At 38.4% G+C, this 26,227-nt stretch overlaps 1 protein-coding gene across 1 annotated transcript in view; it reads left to right on the forward strand.

Annotated features, from left to right (window-relative positions):
* The window catches only part of LOC128664483 (rho-associated protein kinase 1-like), a 156,247-nt gene that overhangs the window by 111,329 nt on the left and 18,691 nt on the right, over positions 1-26,227 (forward strand). The window contains exons 8-10 of the mRNA XM_053719307.1: positions 66-277; positions 9,362-9,590; positions 21,747-21,826. Coding sequence (XP_053575282.1) covers positions 66-277; positions 9,362-9,590; positions 21,747-21,826 — 521 coding nt within the window. The remainder of the gene's footprint in view (positions 1-65; positions 278-9,361; positions 9,591-21,746; positions 21,827-26,227) is intronic.

The following is a 26,227-nucleotide window of genomic DNA, read 5'->3' on the forward strand; positions in this document are numbered from 1 at the left end:
GCATACATTTTGTTTTACATGAATTAGCAACGGAATCTCAATCTACATTTTTATACTTTAACCAGGTAAATGAAAAACTGACTGCAGAGTTGCAACAGACACAGCAGAAGCTTCAGAGCACTTTGGATGAGTTTCATCATATCCAGGCAGAACAGAAGATCTCTAGTAATCTAACTGCAGCACTGGAGGCTGAGCGAGAAAAGCTCCTGGGGGAGAAAGAGTTGCTGATGGGATCAGTAGAAGAAGATGAGAAGAGCAAGAGTTTACAGGAACTAAGGTGCATCTTAAATTATTAGAGTATGTGAAATAGTTTAATCAACCAGTATGTTAAGGATCAAACAGCTAGATTACGAGTTTTGCGTTGTGGCTTGTAACGCTGAAAATATGGAATTTTCAGCGTTAAAACAGCACCGCAGCTATTACAAGTGTTGTCGGTATAGCTGCACCGCACACCTTTTAGCCTGTAATGCAACGTCAGTCCCGCACTCGTAAAAATGACATTTTTTCATGGGATTCCCATAGCGCCGGTATTACGAGTTTTGCGGTGAGGCTAAAAAGTGAGTGTTGCAGCCTATACCGACAAGATCCGTTCCGCAATCTAAAGTCAGTAGTTATTAGTTTTACACTACAAAGCTGTAATAAAAAAACTCATAACTAATGTGTTACAAAGTGCGCTAAACACCCATAAACTACCTATTAACCCCTAAACCGCCCACATCGCCCCCGCTATACTAAAGTTATTAAGCCCTAAACCGCAAGCCACTATAATAAACCTATTAACCCCTAAACTGAAAGCCCCCACAACTAAATATACTAAATAAAACTATTAACCCCTAAACCGAAAGCCCCCAAAATGCAATAAACTAATTTAAACTAGTAACCCCTAAACCTAACGCCCCCCTAACTTTATATTAAAATTACAATTTCCCTATCTTAAATTAAATTAAAACTTACCTGTCAAATTAAAAAAAAAGTAAGTTTAAACTAACAATTAAACTAATATAATTATTAAACTAATATTAATCTAACTACCAATTAAATTAAACTAGACTACACATTAAAAAATCCTAACACTACTCTAAAAATTACAAAGTATCTAATTAAAAAAAATACTAAGTTACAAAAAATAACAAACACTAAATTACAAAAAATAAAAACCAAAATGATCAAAAATAAAAAAGAATTACACCTAATCTAATAGCCCTATCAAAATAAAAAAGCCCACCCAAAATAATAAAACCTAGCCTACAATGAAGTACCAATGGCCCTTTAAAAGGGCCTTTTGTGGGGATTGCCGCAAAGATATCAGCTCTTTTACTTGTAAAAAAAAACACAAAGACCCCCCAACAGTAAAACCCACCACCCAACCAGCCCCCCAAAATAAAAATCCTAATTCTAACAAAAACCTAAGCTAACCATTGCCCTGAAAAGGGCATTTGTATTGGCATTGCCCTTAAAAGGGCATTTAGCTCTTTTACTGCCCAGACCCTAAACTAAAAAATAAAACCCACCCAATAAACCCTTAAAAAAGCCTAACACTAACCCATTGACGATCCACTTACAGTTTTTGAAGTACCGCTTGAACGATCTTCATCCGGACGAAGTCTTCATCCAGACAGCCTCTTCAATCTTCATCCCGACAGCAACGTCCTGATCCAAGCGGCCAGAAGTCTTCATCTAGGCTGTGTCTTCAATCTTCATCCAGGCAGCATCTTCTATCTTGATCCCGGAGGCTCGGAGCGGGTCCATCCTGAAGACATCCGGCGCGGAGCATCCTCTTCATACGGTCGCCGCCATACACTGGATCTACAATGCAAGGGACACGATTCAAGATGGCGTCCCTTGCATTCCTATTGGCTGTAAAAATTTGAATCAGACAATAGGAATTAGGGCTGCTAAAATCCTATTGGCTATTCAAATCAGCCAATACGATTTAAGCAGCTCTCATTCTATTGGCTAATAGATAGAAGATGCCGCCTGGATGAAGACTGAAGAGGCCGTCTGGATGAAGACTTCTCGCGGCTTGGAATAGGACGTCGCCACCAGGATGAAGATTGAAGAGGCCTTCTGGATGAACACTTCGCCGGGATGAAGATCGTTCAAGTGAGACTTCAAAAACTGTAAGTGGATCGTCAGGGGGTTAGTGTTAGGCTTTTTTAAGTGTTTATTGGGTGGGTTTTATTTTTTAGTTTAGGATCTGGGCAGTAAAAGAGCTAAATGCCCTTTTAAGGGCAATGCCCATACAAATGCCCTTTTCAGGGCAATGGGTAGCTTAGGTTTTTTAGAAAGTTTTTTTTTTTATTTTGTGGGTTGGAGGGTTTGTAAAAAAGAGCTGATATCTTTAGGGCAATGCCCTACAAAAGGACATTTTAAGGACCATTAGTATTTTATTCTAGATTAGGTTTTTTAATTTGGGATGTTTTTTTTTATGGGTATTAGAATAGAAATATTTTTTTTTATCTTTAATAATTTGTTTGCTATTTTGTGTAATGTATAGTGTTAGGGGGTGTTTTTTTTTTTTTTTAGTAAAATAGCTGTTTATCTCAGGGCAATGCCTTACAAAAGGCCCTTTTAAGGGCCCCCTAAAAGGCCCTTTTAAGGGCCCCTTGTAGTTTGGGGGGTGGGGGTTTGTATAGTGTTAGGGGGTGTTTGTATTTTTTTTGGAGTAAAAGAGCTGTTTATCTCAGGGCAATGCCCTACAAAGGTTTTTTATTTTGGGATATTTCTTTTTTAAGGGTATTAGAATAGGAATAATATTTATTTTTTTGGATAATTTTTTTTTTTTTTTGTAATGGTGAGTTTTTTATTTTTTGTAATGATAGGTTTTTTATTTTTTGTAATGGTAGGTTTTTTATTTTTTGTAATGGTAGGTTTTAGTGTAAGGCAGGTTAGGTTTTATTTCACAGGTAAGTTTGTATTTATTTTAACTAGGTAGTTAGTATATAGTTAATAACTATTTATTAACTAGTCTTTACCTAGTTAAAATAAATACAAACTTACCTGTGAAATAAAAATATAACCTAAGTTAACTAGAATATAACTAATAGTTATATTGTAGCTAGCTTAGGTTTTATTTTACAGGTAAGTATTTAGTTTTAACTAGGTATTATTTAGTTAATAATAGTAACTTTAATTTAGATCTAATTTCATTCATTAAGTTAAAGTTAAGGGGTGTTAGGGTTAGGGTTACGTTAGGGTTAGGTTTAGGGGTTAATATAGTTTAATTTAGGTTGTTGCAATGTGGGGTGCTGGTGGTTTAGGGGTTAATAGGTATTATTTAGTTAATAATTGTAAGTTTATTTTAGATCTATTTTAATTATGTTAAAGTTAGGGGGTGTTAGGGTTACGTTAGGGTTAGGGGTTAATAGTTTAATTTAGGTTGTTGCGATGTGGAGGGGGCTGGTGGTTTAGGGGTTAATAGTTCTATTTAGTGGTAGTGATGTGGGAGGCCAGAGGTTTAGGGGTTAATAGCTTTATTTAGGTGGCAACGATATCGGGAGCGGCAGATTAGGGGTTAATAACTTTAATATAGTTGCGGCGATGTTGGGGTGCAGCGGATAAGGGGTTAATAACTTTAGTATAGTGGTGCGATATTGGGAGCAGCAGATTAGGGGTTAATACCTTTATTTAGATAGCGGCCATATTGGGAGCGGCAGATTAGCGGTTAATAACTGTAGACAGGTGTCGGCGATGAAAGGGGCAAAAGATTAGGGCTGTTTAGACTGGGGGTTTATGTTAGGGTATTAGGTTTATACGTTATTTTTTTTTCCCCATAGACATCAATATGGTTGCGTTACAGAGCTTTTGTTTCCGCGATCGCAGGTGTTAGACTTTTTTTTGGCTCTCCCCATTGATGTTTTTGGGGAAAGCGTGCATGAGCATGTCAAAAAACTGTTACTTTTGTGTGCGGTATGGAGCTCAACACAGCCAAATCGCCCGCACAAGCCGGGTTTTTTTAAACTTGTAATGGCAGCGCTATAGGAAATTAAATAACGTAATTTTTGTTACGTTCGTTAATTTCTCTATAGCGCTCAAAACTTGTAATCTAGCTGAAAGATTTTTATGTGTTTCTCAATTATGTGTTATACTTTGAATATAAATTTTGACAAAACTTTGCATTTAAATATTTCTGTGGTGCTTTTGTTCAGTATCTTTTAGTACCTGCAAACTTGAATTGAATATTAGGTACTCACATTTGGTGTGTGCCATTGTAAACTTGGATGTACTATAACAGTAAGAGCTGTGAGAATAGTGAAGAGAGCATCCTCTATTTTGCTTTATTAATCTTGGATTTTCAGTAATGTGGCTATATTGTTGGTATCTATAAGCCCAATTAAAGTACCTTAAGACTGTACATGAGTACCCGGTACCGCTAACCCTCCGATGTATTATCAAGAAGACCATAAACTATCCTCAATACATTTACTAGCTGGCTATACTGGGCAGCCAAGCTTGCTGCACAGAAATGTTAAGTAAACCTAGAGTCCATTTCATCTCTGCCAAAGAAGAACCTTACATTTCTGATCAGCTGTACTCAAATTTGCAAATCACTACCAGTTAAAATACAATATGTACATTGCATATATTTTATATTTGTGACCATTCAAAAAAGTTTACATCAGAGTAGATGCCTCTATGTAGTTACCTACCCAGCTTAATGAAAATTCTGGCCCGGGTCATGTCATTCTTTCAGTTGTAGGTATGACACTAAAAAAAATCTATTAGATGACTCAAAATAATGAATTCTGAAGGCATTCAGACCCACAGATCTTGTGTATGGCTTCACCACTTTATGCTTGTTATTTCCTCAATACATTTTTAATTATTTGATTATTTAATCATTACTTTTCTTGTTCTTTTTAGCTCACATACAACTTTTACTATAGAGTACTCGAAGATTTAAACTATATAAAACATTAGTTAGAGGTATGTGGGTTTGTTGGTTTTAAGAAAGCGCCTATAAGTGCTGAATTGCTTTTACTTTTAATGAAAAAATTTTTTTTATTGATTTTTCAACATTTTACAAGTAAAAAGTCAGACCAACTGTATTACAATTTCAATTGATTTACAAATCTCCTTGCCACTAAACACTGTGACTAAAGGTATGCAACAAAAAGACCACCAAACAACAGACAATAAGTAATGAATAAATAAGCTCAGCGTGACTTTTAGTTGACGGCCCCATTTGTAGAACGCTTTATTACTCCATTTAGAGCCCCCTCAGAAAATAGAAAAAGAAAAGAAAAATCATGTATGGCCTAACCATCTTCTCCAAAATTCTAGCCCCTGCCACGGGGAAATTGGATTCAACTCTGAGAGAGGGGATAGGGAAATGTGTTGTGACCCACCCAGACTAGCTGGGCAGGAGCAGAGATGGCAGGGGCTGTGTCTATAACCCCTATCGTAATCTCTCTTATCTCTCCTACCTCAGTGTACATTATCCAGGGCTCCCACATTCAAAGAAACTGTTCTTTATTATCTAAAATATCTGTGGAGGCGCTGCTCATTTGGTAATAATAGTCAATTTTATTCTTGATTATCAAAAAAGAGGGTATTGTGGTCTTCCAGTACCTTGCAATAGTTAACTTAGTTACAGTTGCAAATCAATGCTACCAATTTATTTGCTTTTAGGGATAAATCTAGAAGAGGCTCATGTAGCAGTGCTTGAGATGGAGTTAAGTTAATTTGCCTATCCATAATTTCACTTAGGAGCTCTGATGTTTGGGACCATATGCGTGATACATGACAACAGTTCCACCACATATGTGCGTATGTGCCGCTCTCATTGCAACCACGTAAACAACTTGTGTTCATGTGTGCTGCATGTATTCTTGAAGGATGAAAGTACCATCTATAAGCTACTTTGATAAAGTTTTCCTTTAAATGTGCACAAATAGAAAAGGAGGTGCCCGACTTTAAAATATCGCACCACTTTTCAGCGGTCCAGGTAAAATTAAATTCTGTTTCCCATTTTATCATTAATGGTAATTTATTAAGCTTGGGTGGGGTATTAAACAGTATGTATAAGTTGGAAATCGCCCCTCTTATCCGTTCAGTAGCTAGACAGAGTCTTTCTAGATAGGAGCTAACGGTTAGCTGATTTTGTCCTAAAATTTCGTCTACTCTCGCTCTTAATTGTAGGTAATGAAACCAACTAACTCTCTCTTGTTTATTTAATTCGGCATATTGATGGAAGGTTATTAACTTGGTGCCTACCAGAGCATCTGCAATGCAATACAAGCCTTTGTTTGGCCACTTCTCCTGTGTAGTCTGGTCATAATGGGTAGATAATGTCACCAAAGGGGCCGCCTTCGACCCCCTCGGTATCAAAGAGTACTTGGCTGTTAATGTTTCCCACAATGCTAACGTATGTGCTATAGTAATAAAGCTTCTCCATTTAGGGGGCCTATCTTTTTTAGCGGTCTACAGCAATTTATAGATGGGGTGTACCCTCAACATATCTGATTCTATTTGAACCCATTGAATTCTGTCCAGTTGGTTATGCCAAAGAGAAGACTGTGCCATCCTGGCCACGTAGTAGTACGCCGTCAGATCTGGCATTCCCACCCCCCCACCTGTTTTATGTCTAAGAAGTGTTTGTTTATTAACTCTGGATCTTCGGTATTTCCAAATAAACGCTACCAGGTCTTTCTGTATTTTCCATAACATAGTAGTAGGGACATTTATGGGTAGTGAATGGAAGAGGTACAGAATTTTAGGTAGTACCGTCATCTTAATTGACGTCAGCCTTCCATACAGAGAAGTATTGAGTTTATTGCACCTTGATAGTAAATTTTTGATATGAGTGAACATAGGTGTGTAATTTAGTTTATAGAGATGGTCCAGATTATTCGGGATTGTGATACCCAAATACCTTATGCCCTTATCGGCCCAATTATAATCAAAATTCAAGATCAGTAGTTTTTTGGTATGTTCTGGGAGATGTGTGCTGATTGCCTCACATTTATTATTATTAATTTTGTATCCCGAAATGTTGGCAAATCTGTTAATAGTTGAGTATACTAGGGGAAGGGAAATCAGAATTGCTTTTACTTTTAATAAAGGATTCAGAAACATTTTCATTCAGAATTGTTCAGAAGTTTCTGCCCAACCCTGAGAGGTTATTCATAAATGTAAGCGGCTGTTTTCTCTCGCACTATTTACCAGAATTTAAATATAAAGGGATATTAAACCCAAACATTTTGTTTTGTGATTCAGACACAGCATACAATTTAAAAAAAAGATTTTCCAATGTACTTTTATTAGCAAATTTGCTTCATCCCATGGTATTCTTTGTTGAAGAGATACCTAGGTAGGCATCTGGAGCACTACATGACATGAAGTGCTGCCATCTAGTGTACTTGCAAATGGATAACATTCTTACAACTGCTGCCATCTAGTGCTCTTGCAAATGGATAACATTCTTACAACTGCTGCCATCTATTGTTCTTGCAAATGGATAACATTCTTACAACTGCTGCCATCTAGTGCTCTTGCAAATGGATAGCATTCTTACAACTGCTGCCATCTAGTGCTCTTGTAAATGGATAACATTCTTACAACTGCTGCCATCTAGTGCTCTTGTAAATGGATAACATTCTTACAACTGCTGCCGTCTAGTGCTCTTGCAAATGGATAACATTCTTACAACTGCGTCCATCTAGTGCTCTTGTAAATGGATAACATTCTTACAACTGCTGCCATATATGGGTTGGGCAGGCTCCTGAGCTTACCTGCCTGTTTTTCAAGAAAAGATCAAGCAAATAGAACATTTTTGTAACAGAAGTAATTAGAAAGTTGTAAAAAATTGCATGCTGTATATGAATCATGATGGAAAATTGTTGGGTTTCATGTCCCTTGAATTTTGAGGACTAAAAAACTAATTCTAGCTCTGCAGAGCCAGACATTAAATTGCCAATGATTGTTTAAAATGGAATTGACTGTTACCTTGAAGAGCGGAGATATGAGGACATTTTAATAACAGAAGATAACATTAAGCTGATGTACATGGCCATAGTACGTTCTACTGAAATACTGGACAGCTGTGAAACTCTTTATTTGAAATAATAGGTTTGATTAATTATATTATTGTTTGGAATATTGACATTGAAAATAAACATGGGTCGGAATAGCAGTCACTGTTGAAAACATTATTTATATTGGCTTAAGGCCTGGACACACCAGCTCACTAGCTTTAGTGAAAAATACATAGCCTAGTTGCTTTATCTTGATAGTGGAGTAGAAACATATCTTTAACTCTATTATTTGGTGGTTTTCTCCAGCCTAATACATTTTAATACTACCAGGAGATATCCCATTCAGGGGTGAAACTGCCATTGGTGCAGCAGGTGCAGTGACCCAAGTGCTGGGGATCCATAGCAGCCAGTCTATATATTTGTGCCAGCAGAATATGTACAATTCTATTGCAGAGGAGCCTTTTATTAGTGCAGGTCTATCTATATATCTATCTAATCTGTATATCCTAACAGAGCAGCATGTATATTATTACTTTAGCTTACTGCTAAGTTACCTTTGAGGGGCCCAAAAATATTTGGCACCAGAGCCCTTTGTTGAGTAGTGTCATTTCTGTCCAAATTCTTCCATGATGTGGTGGCGAGTGCTCAGAGACCATTGTCTTAATTTTGGTGGATTACATACTGGTTGGGAAATGTACTATGACCTACTTATTACTTTATTCATATATACTCCCCATGTAAATGCCATAAACCCTTTTTCAGATCTGTTAAACAGGGCAAGCACATTTATCCCTAATTTCTAGAAATCAATATACAGCCAACTTACTATGAATAGCTGGATAAAGATGTATAAGGGATAAACTTGGAGATATAAGTATGCTCTGTATTTGGAGCCAAACAAATCAATTGGCTGGGATGCTGAGTTTTGTTGAGCCCCACGTTGACTTGCTACATTCTACTATACCAATAACATCATGCACCCAGTTATAACTTAGGAGCTAATGTATAAGTCCTAACTAGCAGTTATATAGACTTCAGCAGCACATGCGTATGAACACACCATCTAATACATGTACTAATAATTAAGTCCATAGCCATGACCACCACCCCTACACACACTACGCCTGCTCTTTTGAAAACCCTTATCTGCTATAGTCTTGTTCATAGTTGTCACTTCTTAACACCCACGGGTCACATTTTTAAATTATAATTAGAAACTTTGTGTATATGCAAGGTTGGAAATTTCTGCACTAGTAAAATTTGCAGCAGGTGAGCAAGAAATCAGGTAAACCATTGAGGGATTAGTAACTTTTCTTTCTCCATACTAGTCACTTTTTTGCTGTCTAATATAATTTGTTCTCATATGTAATGCTTATGCTTCTCAGGTCCTCCAAAGAACAACTAGAGGGGGATAGAGATGCCCTTCATGCTCGCTGCCAGACACTGGAGGAGGCTCTGGAGCAGGCACATGAGCAACTTGGCTCACAAATCCAAGAGCAGCAGCAGGTCACAATATACTGGAAAGATAGGTGGCACCAGGCTGCTGTGAGCCTTAAGAACCAAGAGGAGCAGTTGGAGCAAGAGAGAGCTCAATGTCAGAAAGCTGTGGACAAGGTATGGGAAACAAGTGCAACACAGAGATGACTAGCAAGCCTTCAACTGCACAAAAATAAATGCAGACCTTCTCTTTTTATTGGGGTTGTTCACTTATTATATATTAATTGGTAAGATTATATGCTAAACTAACATTTCATATTGTAGAAGCAAACTTCAGATTTTCTGGTTTTGTTTTGTGTGAATGAGGTAACTTTAAAATGCTGTAAACTTACTGCACACATTTTTGAGGGTAGGAAGTGAACATGAATTATTCCTTATTTCTTTCATAAGGTGGTGAGAGTCCATGAGTTTATTACCCCTGGGATTCAACTCCTGGCCACTAGGAAGACACAAAGTTTCCCAAAAACTCAAAGTATTCTATCCCTCCCACCTCACTGATAAGCCAGTCTAATCTTTGCCTCCCAGGAGGAAGGTGAAGAATTGAGGTGCTCCAGATTCTTCATTGAGAGGGGTCCTCAAACTGATTTGAGGCCCCTTTTCCCCTCAGAAAACTGCTACTGGAAAACATAGGGGATATTGGAGTATGAGATAGTGATACGATTACTCCCGGTGTAGGAGTTAGTCACAAGCCTGCCACAGGAGTCGCAGGGACCGCTCCCTTAGCCTCCCCCTGTTGGGTCGTTGAGATACTCCTTTCATTTATCCTCTGCTGTGGCGTGCACAGCACAGGATGGGCTCTCTAGTTGGCATGTCTGCAGGGTTTAAGTTCAGTAGAGTGAGTGCAGTTTTAGGTAACTACTCACATTTTGCACTCACATAGCTCACTGACTATTAGTCAGTACAGTTGTTTACATAAGTACATCATAGTACATTTTATAGATATTTTGTACCACCACATTTAGGGCTAGATTACAAAAATATCGCTTTCACAAAACAATATGTGCACTCCACTGAGTAATACCAGTGCATGCAAATATGCATTGGTATTACAAGTTAGCCGCAATGCGAACGCGCCCTTACGTTCACATTGCTTGGAAGCATTGTGTTCACGAGAGCGCGCTTCCATAGGCTGCAATGGGAGCCTCGTTTTCATGCCATCAGTCATCAGAATGTAGCGCAGCGAAGGGGGGGGAAGTCGCACAGCGATGGCAGCTAATTGTAAAAATATATATGTATATGCTTCTATTTATGTGTTATGACGGCAATGTAAAGGCACTTTTCAGTGCTGTTTTTTTTCTAACACCCCACACCTGCCAAATTTACCCCCAAAAACTGTCTGGTACAGTTATTTTATTAAAAAATAAAAATGCTACAATTTATATGATTTAATAAAATACACACCATTGTATTTTGGGAGCATTTGGGGCAAAATTATAAAATTAACCAGAGATCTTGTAATAGCTGGTTATTTATCGCACACCTGCAAACAGGCAAATTTGTCTATTTGCTGGCACACGATAAATTAGCGCTGCACTTGTTACTAAATTTGATTATTCATATATTATGTATAAGGCTCCAATCAATTGGGCTCTGCTGGGGTATCTCATATTGTATTTTTGTATGGGTCATAACTTTGGGGATTTTGTAGTTTTATTCAAACATTTTATCCAGCTATAGCGCTCGTCAAGCGCGTTCCTATCTGTGTACTCTCACATAGTGTGTGCAACTATTCTCTCCGGCGCACTACTGATTTGCGCCACTGACTCAGGGTACCAAGTTTCCTTCTGTCTTACAATTTTTTGAGCATTAAGAATTAGCGCTCAGGTTAATGTTTTTTTCCTGCTACTATATCCAGTATGCTACTGAGTTGGGCTGTTGGGGTAGCGTGCTTTGTTCTGCAATACAAATTTGTGAGTAATGAGACTTAGTTGGCAGCGCTCAGGTTAATGTTTTCCCACGCTATTCTCCCGCCCCATTAAGGTGCGCATGACTGCTCTGGGTTGATCGGCTGTGTTCGCAACTCATCTCCAGCACTCCTGGGCTTTCATTCTTTTAGTTTGAGGGGGTACCATTGCTAACCATTCCAAGAGTTTTGTTACTTTTTTCTACTAAGTGTCAAATTTTTTCTATACTTTTTTTTACAATCTTTTACTTATATTTTGACTAGTCATTGCACTGTAAGGCCAACAATTTTCTTCTACATGTTATTCTCATATATTTTTTAAGTAAAAATTGTGCTGTATTCAATTCAGATGCATGGTGGTGTATTACTAAATTACATTTATGTACTATGGAGTATACTGGAACTTTCCCCAATTATGTTATCTTTGATCCTTTAGTGGGTAGATCCTCGGATTTTGCATTTAAATGTGTAATGTGCAAATTTATTACTGTTGTACCCCTAGCACAACTTGTATGGATCACCTGATGCATGCCAATCAATCTGATGCTGTGATTGTCTCTAAATGAGTCTGTCCTCCCTCTGTCTGTTCTTTAGAAGGTAGTTCATCAGATTTTGCTCCAGGTTTCAAAGATTTTGTGCGCTCTTCAGTGTTTGAAATGTTGGCGGCTATGCCTCCTCCAAGTAAGCACAAAAGGTCTAAGTCTGACAATCGGCATACTGTGGATTTATCTTCCCATTCTGGTTCTCTAAAGACTAAGTTATCTAAGGATCTCCTGAAGGATTTAGAGGCAGACTCCTCAGATTTGTCTTCTGAGGGGGAATATAATTCTGATGAGCAAGAGTCTGTCACTGAACAAGAATCTGATTAATCTTCTTTCAGATTTAAATTAGAACACCTTTGTACTCTACTGAAGGAAGCGTTATGTACGTTAGGAGTACAAGATCCTAAACTGGCTGAGGAAAATTTGTTAAAGGGAGAGTCTACACCTGAATTTTTATTGTTCAAAAAGATAAATAATCCCTTTATTACCCATTCCATAGTTTTGCACAACCAACACAGTTATATAAATACACTTTTTACCTCTGTGATTACCTTGTATCTAAGCCTCTGCAAACTTCCCCCTTATTTCAGTTCTTTTGACAGACATCCATTTTAGCCAATCAGAGCTGGCTCACCTGAACTCCACGTGCGTGAGCAAAGTGTTTTCTACAGTATCCTACAAAAGTGAGCACACCCCTCACATTTTTGTAAATATTTTATTATATCTTTTAATGTGACAACACTGAAGAAATGACACTTTGCTACAATGTAAAGTAGTGAGTGCACAGCCTGTATAACAATGTAAATTTGCTGTCCCCTCAAAATAACTCAACACACAGCCATTAATGTCTAAACAGTTGCAAACAAAAGTGAGTACACCCTGAAGTGGAAATGTCCAAAATTGGCCCAATTAGCCATTTTCCCTTCCCAGTGTCATGTGACTCGTTAGTGTTACAAGATCTCAGGTGTGAATGGAGAGCAGATGTGTTAAATTTGGTGTTATTGCTCTCACACTCTCTTATACTGGTCACTGGAAGTTCAACATGGCACCTCATGGCAAAGAACTCTCTTAGGATCTAAAAAAAAAGAATTGTTGCTCTACATAAAGATGGCCTAGGCTATAAGAAGATTGCAAAGACCCTGAAACTGAGCTGCAGGACGATGGGCAAGACCATACAGTGGTTTCAAAGGACAGGTTCCACTCAGAACAGGACTCGCCATGGTTGATCAAAGAAGTTGAGTGCATGTGCTCAGCGTCCTATTCAGAGGTTGTCTTTGGGAAATAGACGTATGAGTGCTGCCAGCATTGCTGCAGAGGTTGAAGGGGTGGAGGGTCAGCCTGTCAGTGCTCAGACCATACGCTGCACACTGCATCAAATTGGTCTGCATGGCTGTCGTCCCAGAAGGAAGCCTCTTCTAAAGATGATGCACAAGAAAGCCCACAAACAGTTTTGTGAAGACAAGCAGACTAAGGACAAGGATTACTGGAACTATGTCCTGTGGTCTGATGAGACCAAGATAAAATTATTTGGTTCAGATGGTGTCAAGCATGTGTGGCGGCAACCATGTGAGGAGTACAAAGACAAGTGTATCTTGCCTACAGTCAAGCATGGTGGTGGGAGTGTCATGGTCTGGGCCTGCATGAGTGCTGCCGGCAATGGGGAGCTACAGTTCATTGAGGGAACCATGAATGCCAACATGTACTGTGACATACAGAAGCAGAGCAGTATTCCAACATAACGACCCAAAACACACCTCCAAGACGACCACTGCCTTGCTAAAGAAGCTGAGGGTAAAGGTGATGGACTGGCCAAGCATGTCTCCAGACCTAAACCCTATTGAGCATCTGTGGGGCATCCTCAAACGGAATGTGGGGGAGCGCAAGGTCTCTAACATCCACCAGCTCTGTGATGTCGTCATGGAGGAGTGGAAGTTGACTCCAGTGGCAACCTGTGAAACTCTGAACACCATGCCCAAGAGGGTTAAGGCAGTGCTGGAAAATAATGGTGGCCATACAAAATATTGACACTTTGGGCCCAATTTGGGCATTTCCACTTAGGGGTGTACTCACTTTTGTTGTCAACGGTTTAGACATTAATGGCTGTGTGTTGAGTTATTTTGAGGGGACAGCAAATTTACACTGTTATACAGGCTGTACACTCACTACTTTACATTATAGCAAAGTGTCATTTCTTCAGTGTTGTCACATGAAAATATATACTAAAATATTTACAAAAATGTGAGGGCTGTACTCACTTTTGTGGGATACTGTATATGACACATATGAACTAACACCATCTAGTGGTGAAAAATTGTCAAAATGCCCTGAGAGAAGAGCCGGCCTTCAAGGGCTTAGAAATTAGCATACAAACCTCCTAGGTTTAGCTTTCAACTAAGCATACCAAGAGAACAAAGCAAAATTGGTGATAAAAGTAAATTAGAAAATCTGAATCATGAAAGTTTATTTTGGACTAGACTGTCCCTTTAAGCAGTTAGATCTAATTTTTAAACCTACTCCTAAGGCTGTCCAAGATGCCATTACTGAAATAATTACAAAGGAATAGACTAAGCCTGGTATTCCTTACAATCCAGCTTCAAAATTTAAGAAGATGTTTTCTTTACCATCCTCTAAATTGGAACTTTGGGAGAACATCCCTATGGTAGATTTACTCATTTCTACTTTTGTGAAGCACACTACAATTCCTTTGAAGGTCAGTACTTCTTTCCAAGATCCTATGGATAGGAAATTAGAGTCCTACCATAGATAAGCTTTTCAGTAAGTGGGCCTTTAATTCAGACCCGCTATTAGTCTCTAAAAATGAGGAATGTCAACATTGCCTAGATTTGATTGTCAGCTAATGCATTCATCTGTAATGCAATTGTTTACATTATCGGTATTTGTCATGGATACCAGGCTGCCAAGGTTAAACCCCCACCCCCTACTACCTAGCCCCCATTTGCGATATCCCAGAAACTTATTTTTATTTGTTTTGTGTTCTGTACCTTCTCACGGAAGAGCTGACCTCTGACCGTCCAACCTCTCTTCGGCTGGCTGGGCTCCTGGAACTACCAACCGGCCGCACCTCCCCGCATTCCCGCTGACATTTACACCAGGTTGCTCCAGGGGCCCTTCACCCCAGAGCTCCACTCTTTTGGGGATTGGTACTCCCTAGGAAGGGCAAGAGGTGGGGTGATTGCCGGAAGGGATCTCTCTTGGGAACTGAGGGTTTCGGACCACCCTACAACTCCTACTTCCCCTTGGCCTTCCCGGTGTATGGTTGATCACCCTAGCTCCGGCCCCCAGCCACGGATCACGCCGCTTTTTGGACTGCTCCTCTGGGATCACCCCGGAATAGCCACCTCTTTACCACTGGGACTCTATAAGACAATGAACACTATTGGGGGTGCCAGCCTGCCTGAAGGGGCGGGAATGGTGGGAGATCTGGGGGTCTGATAAGACTCCTTATCAAGATGAGTTGGTGTATAAAAGTAGTGTGTTTCCACAATAAAGTTGTTCTTTGTTTCACCCGAATACTGGTTCTGTCTGGTTATTTGGGTGGGCTCCACTATAATCACTTTGCTCCGCTACATAGCGGCATGTTCCAGGTATAGGAAGGACACTTCTGGCGGAGCTACCCAGTCAGGGAAGCCGGTGTCCGTCACATTATTAATGCTAAGAATATGGCTCTAGCTGTCTTTACCAGAAGAGTATTGTGGCTGAAATCTTGGTCAGACCAGGCTTTTGAATCTTTCTTTCCAGGGTAAGATATTGTCTGGCCCTGGTCTAGATGCTTTTATTTCTACCTTAACTGGACGTAAGGTTTTTCTCCCTCAGGACAAGAAATCCAAGGGGAAAGGAAGGGTTCTGTGATATATTTTCCTCTGCCCCTTTAACTCTCATATTCTCTCTGGCCCTTTAATCCTTTTCCTCCTTACTTTTGCACCTTGCTAAGTTGTTCGAGTGGTAACTATATATTGGCTAGATTACGAGTTTTGCGGTACAGCTATACCGCTGAAAAATTGGCCATTGCACGTGGAACGCATATTACGAGTTGCGGCGGTATAGCTATACCGCAAGCATTTTAGCCTGTAACGCAACGTCCATTCCGCACTCAAAAAAATTACGTTTGAGTGCAGGATTTTCATAGCGCCTGTATTACAGCTTGTGCGGTCCGGCTAAAATGCTTGCGTTACAGCCTATACCGAGACGATTCATACCTCCATCTGACAGCAGTTATTATGGATTTTGTGTAACAAAAATGTTTCACAAAACTCATAACTAAACTGTTACAAAGTACACCCATAAACTACCTATTAACCCCTAAACCGCTGGCCTCCCACATCGCAAACACTATATTAAAATTATTAACCCCTAATCTGCTGCCCACCCACATTGCGACTATTAAATAAACCTATTAACCCCTAATCCGCCGCCCCTGACATCGCCAACACTATATAAACCTATTAACCCCTAAACTGCCGCTCCCCGACATCGCTGACACTAATAAAAGTTATTAACCCCTAATCTGCCGCTCCCCGACATCGCCAACAACTAAATAAACATATAACACCGTAAACCGCCGGCTCCCCACATCGCCAACACTATAATAAAGTATTAACCCCTAAACCTCCAGCCCCCACATCGTAATTACTAAACTAAACCTATTAATCCCTAAACCGCCACCCCCCCACATCGCAAAACACTGAATTAAACTATTAACCCCCAAACTTAACACCCCCCTAACTTTAAATTAAAATTACAATATAAAAAAAACTTATCAGTGAAATAAAAAATAAAAAAATTTAAACTATAAATTAACCTAACAACTATTCTAATAAAATAAAAAAAAACTACCAATTAAAAAACGAAATTAAAAATTTAAAAACCTAACACTACGAAAATATTTAAAAAAATCTAAAATTACAAGAAATAATAGAGACTAAATTACGAAAAAATAAAAAACTCTTAAGATTACAAAAAATAATAAACAAAATTATCAAAAACAATTACACCTAATCTAATAGCCCTATAAAAAAAAAAAACTAAAAAAAAACCCACCCATGGCGTACCTTGCATTCCTATTGGCTGATTTGATTCTTCAAATTCAAATCAGCCAATAGAATGAGAGCTACTGAAATACTATTGGCTGATTTGAACAGCACAATTCAAATTCAATTCAAATCAGACAATAGGATTTCAGTAGCTCTCATCCTTTTGGCTGATTTGAACAACCAATAGGATTTTAGAAGCTCTCATCCTATTGGCTGATTTGAATTTGAAGAATCAAATCAGCCAATAGGAATGCAAGGTACGCCATTTTGAAATGGGTACCTTGCATTCAACCTCAATGTATGGCGGTGACCGTATGAAGAGGACGCTCGGCGCAGAATGTCATCGCCCTTCAGGATAGCTCCACTACGCCTTGCCGGGATGAAGATAGAAGATGTCTGAAGGTGTCGCCGCCTGGATGAAGATTTCTTACTGCCTGGATGAAGATGGATGTCCGAACTTCAGGAACCATGAGTAGATTTTCTGGGGTTAGTGTATTATTTTGGCTGTTTTTTTTTTTTTTTAGATTAGGGCTTTGGACACTTGTAAAATAACTAAATGCCCTTTTAAAGGCAGTAAAAGAGCTGAATGCCCAGTAAAAGAGCTGAATGCCCTATTTTGGGGGGTTGGTTGGGTCGGGGGTTTACTTTTAGGGGGGGGACTTAGTAATTTTTTAAACTTAAAAGAGCTGTTTAACTTTTAAGGGCTATTGGTAGTTTATTGTAGGTTAGGGGGTGTTTTTATTTTGGAGGGGCTTTTTTATTTTTTAGGGCTATTAGATTAGGAGTAATTGTTTTTATTTTTGATAATTTTGTTTATTATTTTTTGTAATCTTAGAGTTTTTTGATTTTTGGTAATTTAAGATTTTTTTTAAATTTTTCGTAGTGTTAGTTTTTTTTTAAATTTGTAATTTAAGATTTTTTTAAAAAATTCGTAGTGTAAGGTTTTTTTAAATTTGTAATTTAGATTTTTTAATTGCTAATTGTTTTTTTTATTTTATTAGCATAGTTATTAGGATAATTTATGTTTTAGTTTTTTTATTTCACAGGTAAGTTTTTATTTATTTTAAGATAGTTATATTGTAATTTTAATTTAAAGTTAGGTGGGTGTTAGGTTTAGGGGTTAATAGTTTCATTTAGTGTTTTACGATCTGGGGGGCTGGCAGTTTAGGAGTTAATAGGTTCAGTTTAGTAGTTACAATGTGGGGGGCTGGAGGTTTAGGGGTTAATAGCTTTAGTTTATTAGTTGCGATGTGGGGGGCTGGAGGTTTAGGGGTTAAAACTTTATTATAGTGTTTTGCAATGTAGGGGGCGGCGTTTTAGTGGTTAATAGGTTTATTTAGGTGTCGACGATGTCGGGGGCGGCGGATTAGGGGTTAATAACTTATTAGTGTTGGCGATGTCGGGAAGCGGCGGAATAGGGGTTAATAATTATATTTAGTGTTAGGGAGAGGCGGATTAGGGATGTTTAGACTAGGGGTTTATGTTAGGGTGTTAGGTTTAAACGTAACTTTCTTTTCCCCATAGACATCAATGGGGTTGCGTTACGGTGATCTCCATTCCTCAATCGCAGGTGTTAGTTCTCTTTTCTAACACTCTCTCCCCATTGATGTCTATGGGGAAAGCGTGCACGAACATGTAAACTCAGCCCTTAGCTTTTGTGCGGTATGCACCATACCGCACAGCACAAGGAGACTTTTCAGTAACTCGTAATGGCAGCACTATGGAGAGTGCAATAATGCCAAAAATGTTGGCGTTATTGTCGCACCCTGTTTAGCGCAAAACTTGTAATCTAGGTGTATATGTGCAATTCTCTATCGACTAATCTCCTGACTGTAACTAAACCTTTTGTTTAAACTTTATTACTGCTGTATATACTTCGCAACCTCAGATTGGCTCTGCAGCTACTTCAATCAGTATCCACCTGTTACTCTGCAACACTATGTATATTCAATCCTGCAATCTCTCATCTCTCCACTTGGGGCATTATACTTACACAGCTTATTCATAGTACAATCTACTTTTGGGAATATAGTCCTAGGCATTAAAATCTTATTTGTTTCTGCTAATATGCCAATAGTTGTATAGTAATACAGCGGTTATTATATTTGGAGGTTTTTCCAATTATAAATTCCTCTTTCAGATCTCTGCTAACAATTTCCATTTATGCATTGTTTACTTCAAATATATAAATATATCTTAGCAGTTTAGTTTTACAAATCCAATTTAAAATAATTTACGTTCCTTTCATTAGTCTACAAACCAAAAATCCAGTTCTTCACAAAAGAATTAATCTTCCAGAACTTCCTGGAAGTCCTCTTCCATTTGGAACAAGTTTAAGTAGTGGATAAACCCTCCACGGCTACTATGTCAGAATGAAGGTGTGGCCCCCGATCCGGATCTTCTTCTGGTAGGGGTCAGATTATATATTTTCAGAAGGTCTGGGCTTGATCTGTTCAAGATCACTTGGTATTGAATACTGTTTCCCAGGGATACAGAATAGGATACAGGCCAAGGCCTCCCAGAGAAAGGTGTCTTCTGTTCAATATTCCAAAGAATCAGAACATTTCTCCCACTTTTATCCTAGATTTGAAGGATACTTACCTTTATATACCAATTCACAAAGCAAAGAGCCTTTTCAATTTCTCAGATTTGCTTATCTGGACAAACATTTTCAGTTTGTAGCTCTACCACTTGGTCTGGCTACTGCTCCCAGAATTTTCGCAAATGTTATCTGTAATCAGAGCTCAGGGCATATTGGTGGCTCCATCTTTACTTTTAACAATTTATCGTACCAACAATCTTTTGTTGTTTCTTCAACATCATAGTTGGAGAATCAATGTTCCAAAGAGCTCTCGGTCTCCACAGACCAGGGTTTCTCTTCTGGGAGTGATCATAGACTCAATTTCAATGAGACTTTCCTTAATAAATCAGGAAATTATAGTTACAGTCAACTTGTGTGAAGCTTTAGTCATCTCTCAATCCTATGGTAACTCTTTGTATGGAAGTGCTAGGTCTGATGATTGCTGCATCAGATGCCATTCCATTTGTGGACCTCTTCAACTATGCATGTTGAGTCAATGGTGCAAGAATTACAATCAGCTTTCTCAAAGGATTCTATTGAATCCTATAACAAGTTTTTTTTTTGTTTTGTGGTGGATAAATTACCAATCTATTTCTTTGGGGGCTTCCTTTCTTCATCCATACTGGACAATAATAATTACAGGCGCAGGTCTACTCAGGTTTGGGCGCAGTATGGGGGTCCTGGAGAGCACAGGGAGTTTGGTTACCTCGGAAGGCCAGGTTACCAATAAATGTGTTAGAGCTCTGTGAAATCTTTAAGGCTCTCCAGAGCTGGCCCCTCTTGAAGGAAGAGTCTCATGGTCACTTCATTCAGATGTCTTCCAGGCAGCAGAGTCTGAAAATTAGGTGCCTACCTTTTCCAAAACATTTTTATTCTGCCCTCATTACTTGTGGACTTCACAGCTTGGGTTTTAGTTTCCCATAAGTAATGAATGTATGGACTTACGAAAGAAAACATAATCTATGCTTACCTAGTAAATTAATTTATTTTGACGTGGCGAGAGTCCACAAAACATGCCTTATTTATTTTTATTGTGATTTTATTCTGGCCACAGTTCTAGTTTTGCACCTCATTTCCTTGTTCTGTCCTTTTCTACATTTCTAATTCTCCTGGCTTGGCTTTATGTAAGACTGGCTTATCAATGAGGTGGGAGGTATAGAATACTCTTTTTGGTATCTTTGCCTCCTCCTAGTGACCAGCTGTTGAATCCCAGAGGTAATGAACTTGTGGTCTCTCACCACTTTGAAAGAAATTAATTTATCAGGTAAGCGTTCATTTTTTTTTCTTTTAAATCTAGTTTTCCACCTGTACTTTGCACTAAATATGTAGAATAGGTGCTATATTGTAAATTACATAGCTGGCGCCTCTGAGGATTGTGGTTGATACGGTAATGAATGGGGTTGCCTATCACCCTACATCCGTCTTCAAGATGCACAACTTCCTGTACCTCCTTGGCTTTTTTACTGCATAAGCACTGACAGGACATATATAATGCTTAAATATCCAGTTACAGTTACTAACAATGTGTGAGGTTAACTACTATTTCTCTAGTTTTATCATCATTTTACACGTTCAACCAGGTTTCTTAACAAATAGACAAAATAATCATTTATCATTTATTTTATCTTACTGTATATGAAAGTCTAACCTCACTTAGGGCCCAATTCACAAACACTTGCTGGCATGGAGAAAAATCATCAGTTTACTTTACTAAGCCCTAAGTTCTAGTGCAATTGTCTCTCCTTAACATAAATAATATCAATACACTCACCTTGATAAGATACACAGTTCTCAAGAAATATTTGGAGGCATTGTATAGACTCTTAATTCAGCACACACTAGGTCATATATAGTCACTATCTATAACATATATTATTAAGTAGGACCTTTATGATTAGAATGGGAAGATGTGAAAGCTCTACCTGTTTAACACACTGTGAGCAGTGATATAACTCATAAGATTTCTCCCATCTTTCCCTATTCAAGATGAGGAGGATGTTTGGATGCTACTGATGGTTTTCATCTTTTATGCTTGACCCTGTAAGATCTATAAAATAACTTTTTGACCTGGTTTATATGAGCCATTTTTAACAACCTTATTTATCTCAATATACCCTTCTACATATAGCCATAGGTTCTTACCTTTAGCTAATTGTGCTTTCCTTATTTACTTACTAATTGGTCTGTGTTTTACAGAACAATGCGCTTCTGCAAGACTGTGAGATGTTGGGGGCAGACACTGAAGAACTGTTTGAACTTAGAACATCATTAAACAGGTTAGTCAGACTATACATTCAAAGCACACTTGTCTTTTACCAATATGCATTTATTATCAGAAATGCCAGCTTGTCTTACATGTTCATTGTACTCAGACAAGCAGCTGAGTCACCTGAGATCAGGGGGTGGCACTGCACAAAAGACCAGGCATAAAGGGTTAGGGGAAAAATGAAAGTTGCACTATACAACATAAATTAATTTAAAAATTACATATACACTCATATATACACTATCTAATAAAAATTATACATATAAATATATAAATATTATTTAAAAAAATTATAATGGTTCAAAGGTATATGGTATATGACAAAGTGTTTGACTGCAGAGGGCTATAATGTATATATACATACATGTCTAAATATGTGTATGTCTGTATATGTATATATATATATATATATATATATATATATATATGTGTGTGTACATGTGTATTTATGTATTGATATGTATTTATGTATTTATAAAATATTTTACCAGGAAGGATACATTGAGATTTCTCTCGTTTTCAAGTATGTCCTGGGTTGATACAATAGGGTACAATAAAATAAAAAAACAATATTAATACATAATATATGCAAAATTTAACATAGAACAGGTAGGAAATATATAATCAACAATGACAGGTGCATTCTGTTTTGAGATATGCAGAGAGGGATCTCTTAAAGGATTTTAGGCTCGGGGAAGGTTTTAAAGTGTGCGGGAGGTTGTTCCATAATTGTGGTGCTCTGTAGGAAAAGGAGGACCGAGCTGCTTTCTTTTTGTATGGAGGCAGACTAAATAATGTGCTGGTACTGGATTGGAGGTTATGGGAGGTGGGAACAGCCGGGGAGAGCATTCTGCTCAGGTAGGGTGGGAGCTTCCCAGAAAAGCTCTTAAACACAAGGCTGGAAAGATGGAGAGTGCGTCTGTATTTCAGCGACAGCCAGTTTAGTTCTTTTAGCATGTCACAATGGCGGGTCCTGTAGTTACATTGTAGCACAAAGCGGCAGAACGAGTTATACAGTGTATTAAGTTTATTAAGGTGAGTTTGCAGTGCAGGTGCATATACTACATCCCCATAATCCATGATTGCCATCAGCATTTGCTGTACAATCTTTTCCTTTACTGTAGGGCTGAGGCAAGATTTGTTTCTGTACAGGGCACCTAGTTTTGGATAGAGTTTAGATGTGTCTATGTGGAGGCCAAAATGTAGATTGGGGTCTAACAACATACCCAAGTATTTGAAAGAGTTGACTGCTGTCAGTGTGCAATTTGATTTTGTTTTGATGCGTAGATGCAAATTTTGTAGTTTGTGTAATTTTGCTCCCGTTCCAAAGATCATTGTGACAGTTTTGTCAGTGTTTAGGAAGAGTTTGTTTTTAGAGATCCACTTTTCTACCTCTGTGAACTGGTCTTGGCGCACTGCCTCAAGCTGCGGCAGATCGGATTTGTTTGCATAGATTACTGTGTCGTCTGAGTATATGTGTAAAGTTGAGGATTTGCAGACATTTGGCAGATCATTTATGAATAATGTGAATAGTAGGGGGCCGAGAATGGAACCTTGGGGAACACCACATGGGACTGGGAGAGGGATGGAGTTGCTGTCAGAAATGGAGACATACTGTGATCGATCCGATACATATGATCGAAACCAGGTTTGCGGGACGATCACCAATACCTGAGTTTTTTTAGTTTGAGCAGTAGTATGTCGTGGTCTACTGTATCAAAGGCCTTTGCAAAATCAAAGAAAATTGCTCCAGTTAGGTCTCCTTGTTCCATGCCAGTTTGGAAGTTGTTGCAAACCTTTTAGGAGGGCAGTTGTAGTGGAGTGATTCAGGCAAAAAACCTGATTGAACAGGGGTCAGATAGTTAGATTGTTGGTAATACTCACATAGTTGTATATGGATGATTTTTGACAATACTGGGAGCAATGATATTGGGCAATAGTTAGTAACCAAGGTTAACTCAACACATTTATGGATAGGCACTACTTTTGCAGTCTTCCAAAGTTTGGGTATGTAACCAGACACTAAGGATTCGTTAATTAGGGTTGTGACAGGTTTAGCAATTGCGGCGCACTGAGCTTCAACAGCATTGCTGGGATTTGATCAGGTCCAGACTGTTTTTTCATTTTTAGATTATTAAGGTGTTTCTTAACGACATTGATGGGTACAGGTCTAAAATTGAACTTCTCTATATACTGTAACATGTATACATACATATTCGGAGCCCTTTCCACTCAAATACCTTTAAACATTAAGGGCTATATTACAAGTGGTAGCGCTAATTTATCGCACTCCAGCAAATTGTCAAAATTTGCACGTTTGCAGGCGCGAATAAATAACCAGGCGCTGGTTCACCATTGATTCCCGACTGTTTACTGAGATATGGTCCAAACCCTTTCAGACATTCATCTGGAGATTTTGCAATCCTAATTTTTGATAAGAAGATTGCGCTGAAATGTTACATACACCATTTAGCGCAATCTTCTTAATCAAAATTAGGATTGTAAATCTCCAGATGAAATGTCTAAAAGGGTTTTGGACCATATCTCAGTGGACAAGTCGGGAATCCATGGTGAACCTGCGTCTTCTTTTGTAAAAACCCTATCGATTCAAACAGGCTTCAGGAGAGACTGTGGGAAGGCAGCGGTTCTGACATCAAAGTAGAGTAACAATCCATATTGTATATATTTATTTGTTTGCAATAAATAACCAGCCAATAGAAGTGGCTGGTTATTGCTAACTCAAGCTCGCCGGGTAGCAATTAATGCTAAGAAAAATTAACCAGAGATTCGATCTCTAAGAAGTGCCGCCAAATGCCCTCTAAATAGAGGGCATTATAGTTTTTTATTTTAAAAAAATGTTGTAGCTTTTTTTTAAAAATAAAAATAACTGCGTAGGCAGTTTTTGGGTTTTAAAGTTGGAGGAAGTGGAGTAATAGAAAAAAAACAGCACTGAAAAGTGGCGGTCTATGGGAACTGTGTGTTTCCTAGTAAATATTTATATGTATATGCTTATACATGTACGTGTATATAAACATATTATCACATAAATTATATATGTATATAAGCATATACATATATATTTATATTTGCTGCCATCACTGTGCTACTTACCCCCTTCACTGCAGGTGAGAATGAGGCTCCTATGCTTTCCCGAAATCGATATTTAGCACTCCACTTGTAATCTGGCCCTAAATATTTTTAATCAATATTAATATTTAATAATGTGTTTTAGTGTGTATGTACTGTAAATAATTTCAAATTGTAAAATTTTACTTTCAACTTGTAAAATGCTTGCTAACCCACATGCGTTAAAAGTTTACCTCTGCCGTGTTTGCGCCACGAGCAAAAGCGCCTAAATTGTGCATACCATATAATCTTGCCCTAGATGTTGTGGGGTTTATAAAACGATTTAAATGAGTTGAGTTTGAAAACCTCAGGAAACTCCATTTGGTTCACTTTTTATGGGAATTCTGATAGATTAGTTTCTTATTATTGCTATGGAAAGATAAATTACAACTCTCTACCATGAGTTACATTTTTTCTAAAACAGGGAGAAATTGGTAAATCATGACCATCAATGTGAATACTACAAACCCCAAATATATGCCTTTTTGAGAAAATTAATTTATGGAAATAATGGGAGTTTAAAGTGCATTAGCCCATACATACAATTAGTGGAACAAAAAAAAACTAAAATTTTCTCTTTGGTAAGCGCCATGGGAGTCCTGCAGAAATTTTTCAGAGAGAGGGCAAAAAAGTGACGTGTGCGCAGACATATACTAAATATGTGTATATACAGTATGTATGTATGTGTGTGTGTGGCCAGAAGTCCTTCATATCCCCCGCAGTCAAGTGGAATGATAGGAAATATCCCAGAGCGAGAGAGTTTGTAAAATGAGGTAAGCAGTACCTCACCAGTAGCAGGGGTCAGTCCTTGGCGGCAACAGGAAGACAATCCAGCAGTATAAGCAGTTCAGGGGTAAACCAATAGAAGAACCAGGAACAGGCAGGAGTCAGCAACAAAAGGAAATCCAGCAGTATAACAGTTCAGGGGGTAAACCAATAGAAGGACCATACAGGCAGAGTTCTAGTAACGGTATAGCAATCCAACAGTTCAGCGGTTAAGAAGACAGAGTGGTCAGACTGGCAGAGTTTAGCAACAGTATAGCAATCCAGCAGTTCAGAGGTTAAGCAGGCAGAGTGGTCAGACAAGCAGAGTTCAGCAACAGTATAGCAATCCAGCAGTTCAGGGGTTAAGCAGGCAGAGTGTTCAGACAAGCAGAGTTCAGCAACAATATAACTGTCATGAGATGCAGGACATATGCAGGACACAGCAATGATGGTACAACTCTATTTTATTACAGAGCATAGCAATACACATCCAGACAGGTTGATTGTACTAAACTAACTG

The sequence above is a fragment of the Bombina bombina genome, chromosome 6, assembly GCF_027579735.1.
Source record: "Bombina bombina isolate aBomBom1 chromosome 6, aBomBom1.pri, whole genome shotgun sequence".
Classification (NCBI taxonomy): Eukaryota; Metazoa; Chordata; class Amphibia; order Anura; family Bombinatoridae; genus Bombina; species Bombina bombina.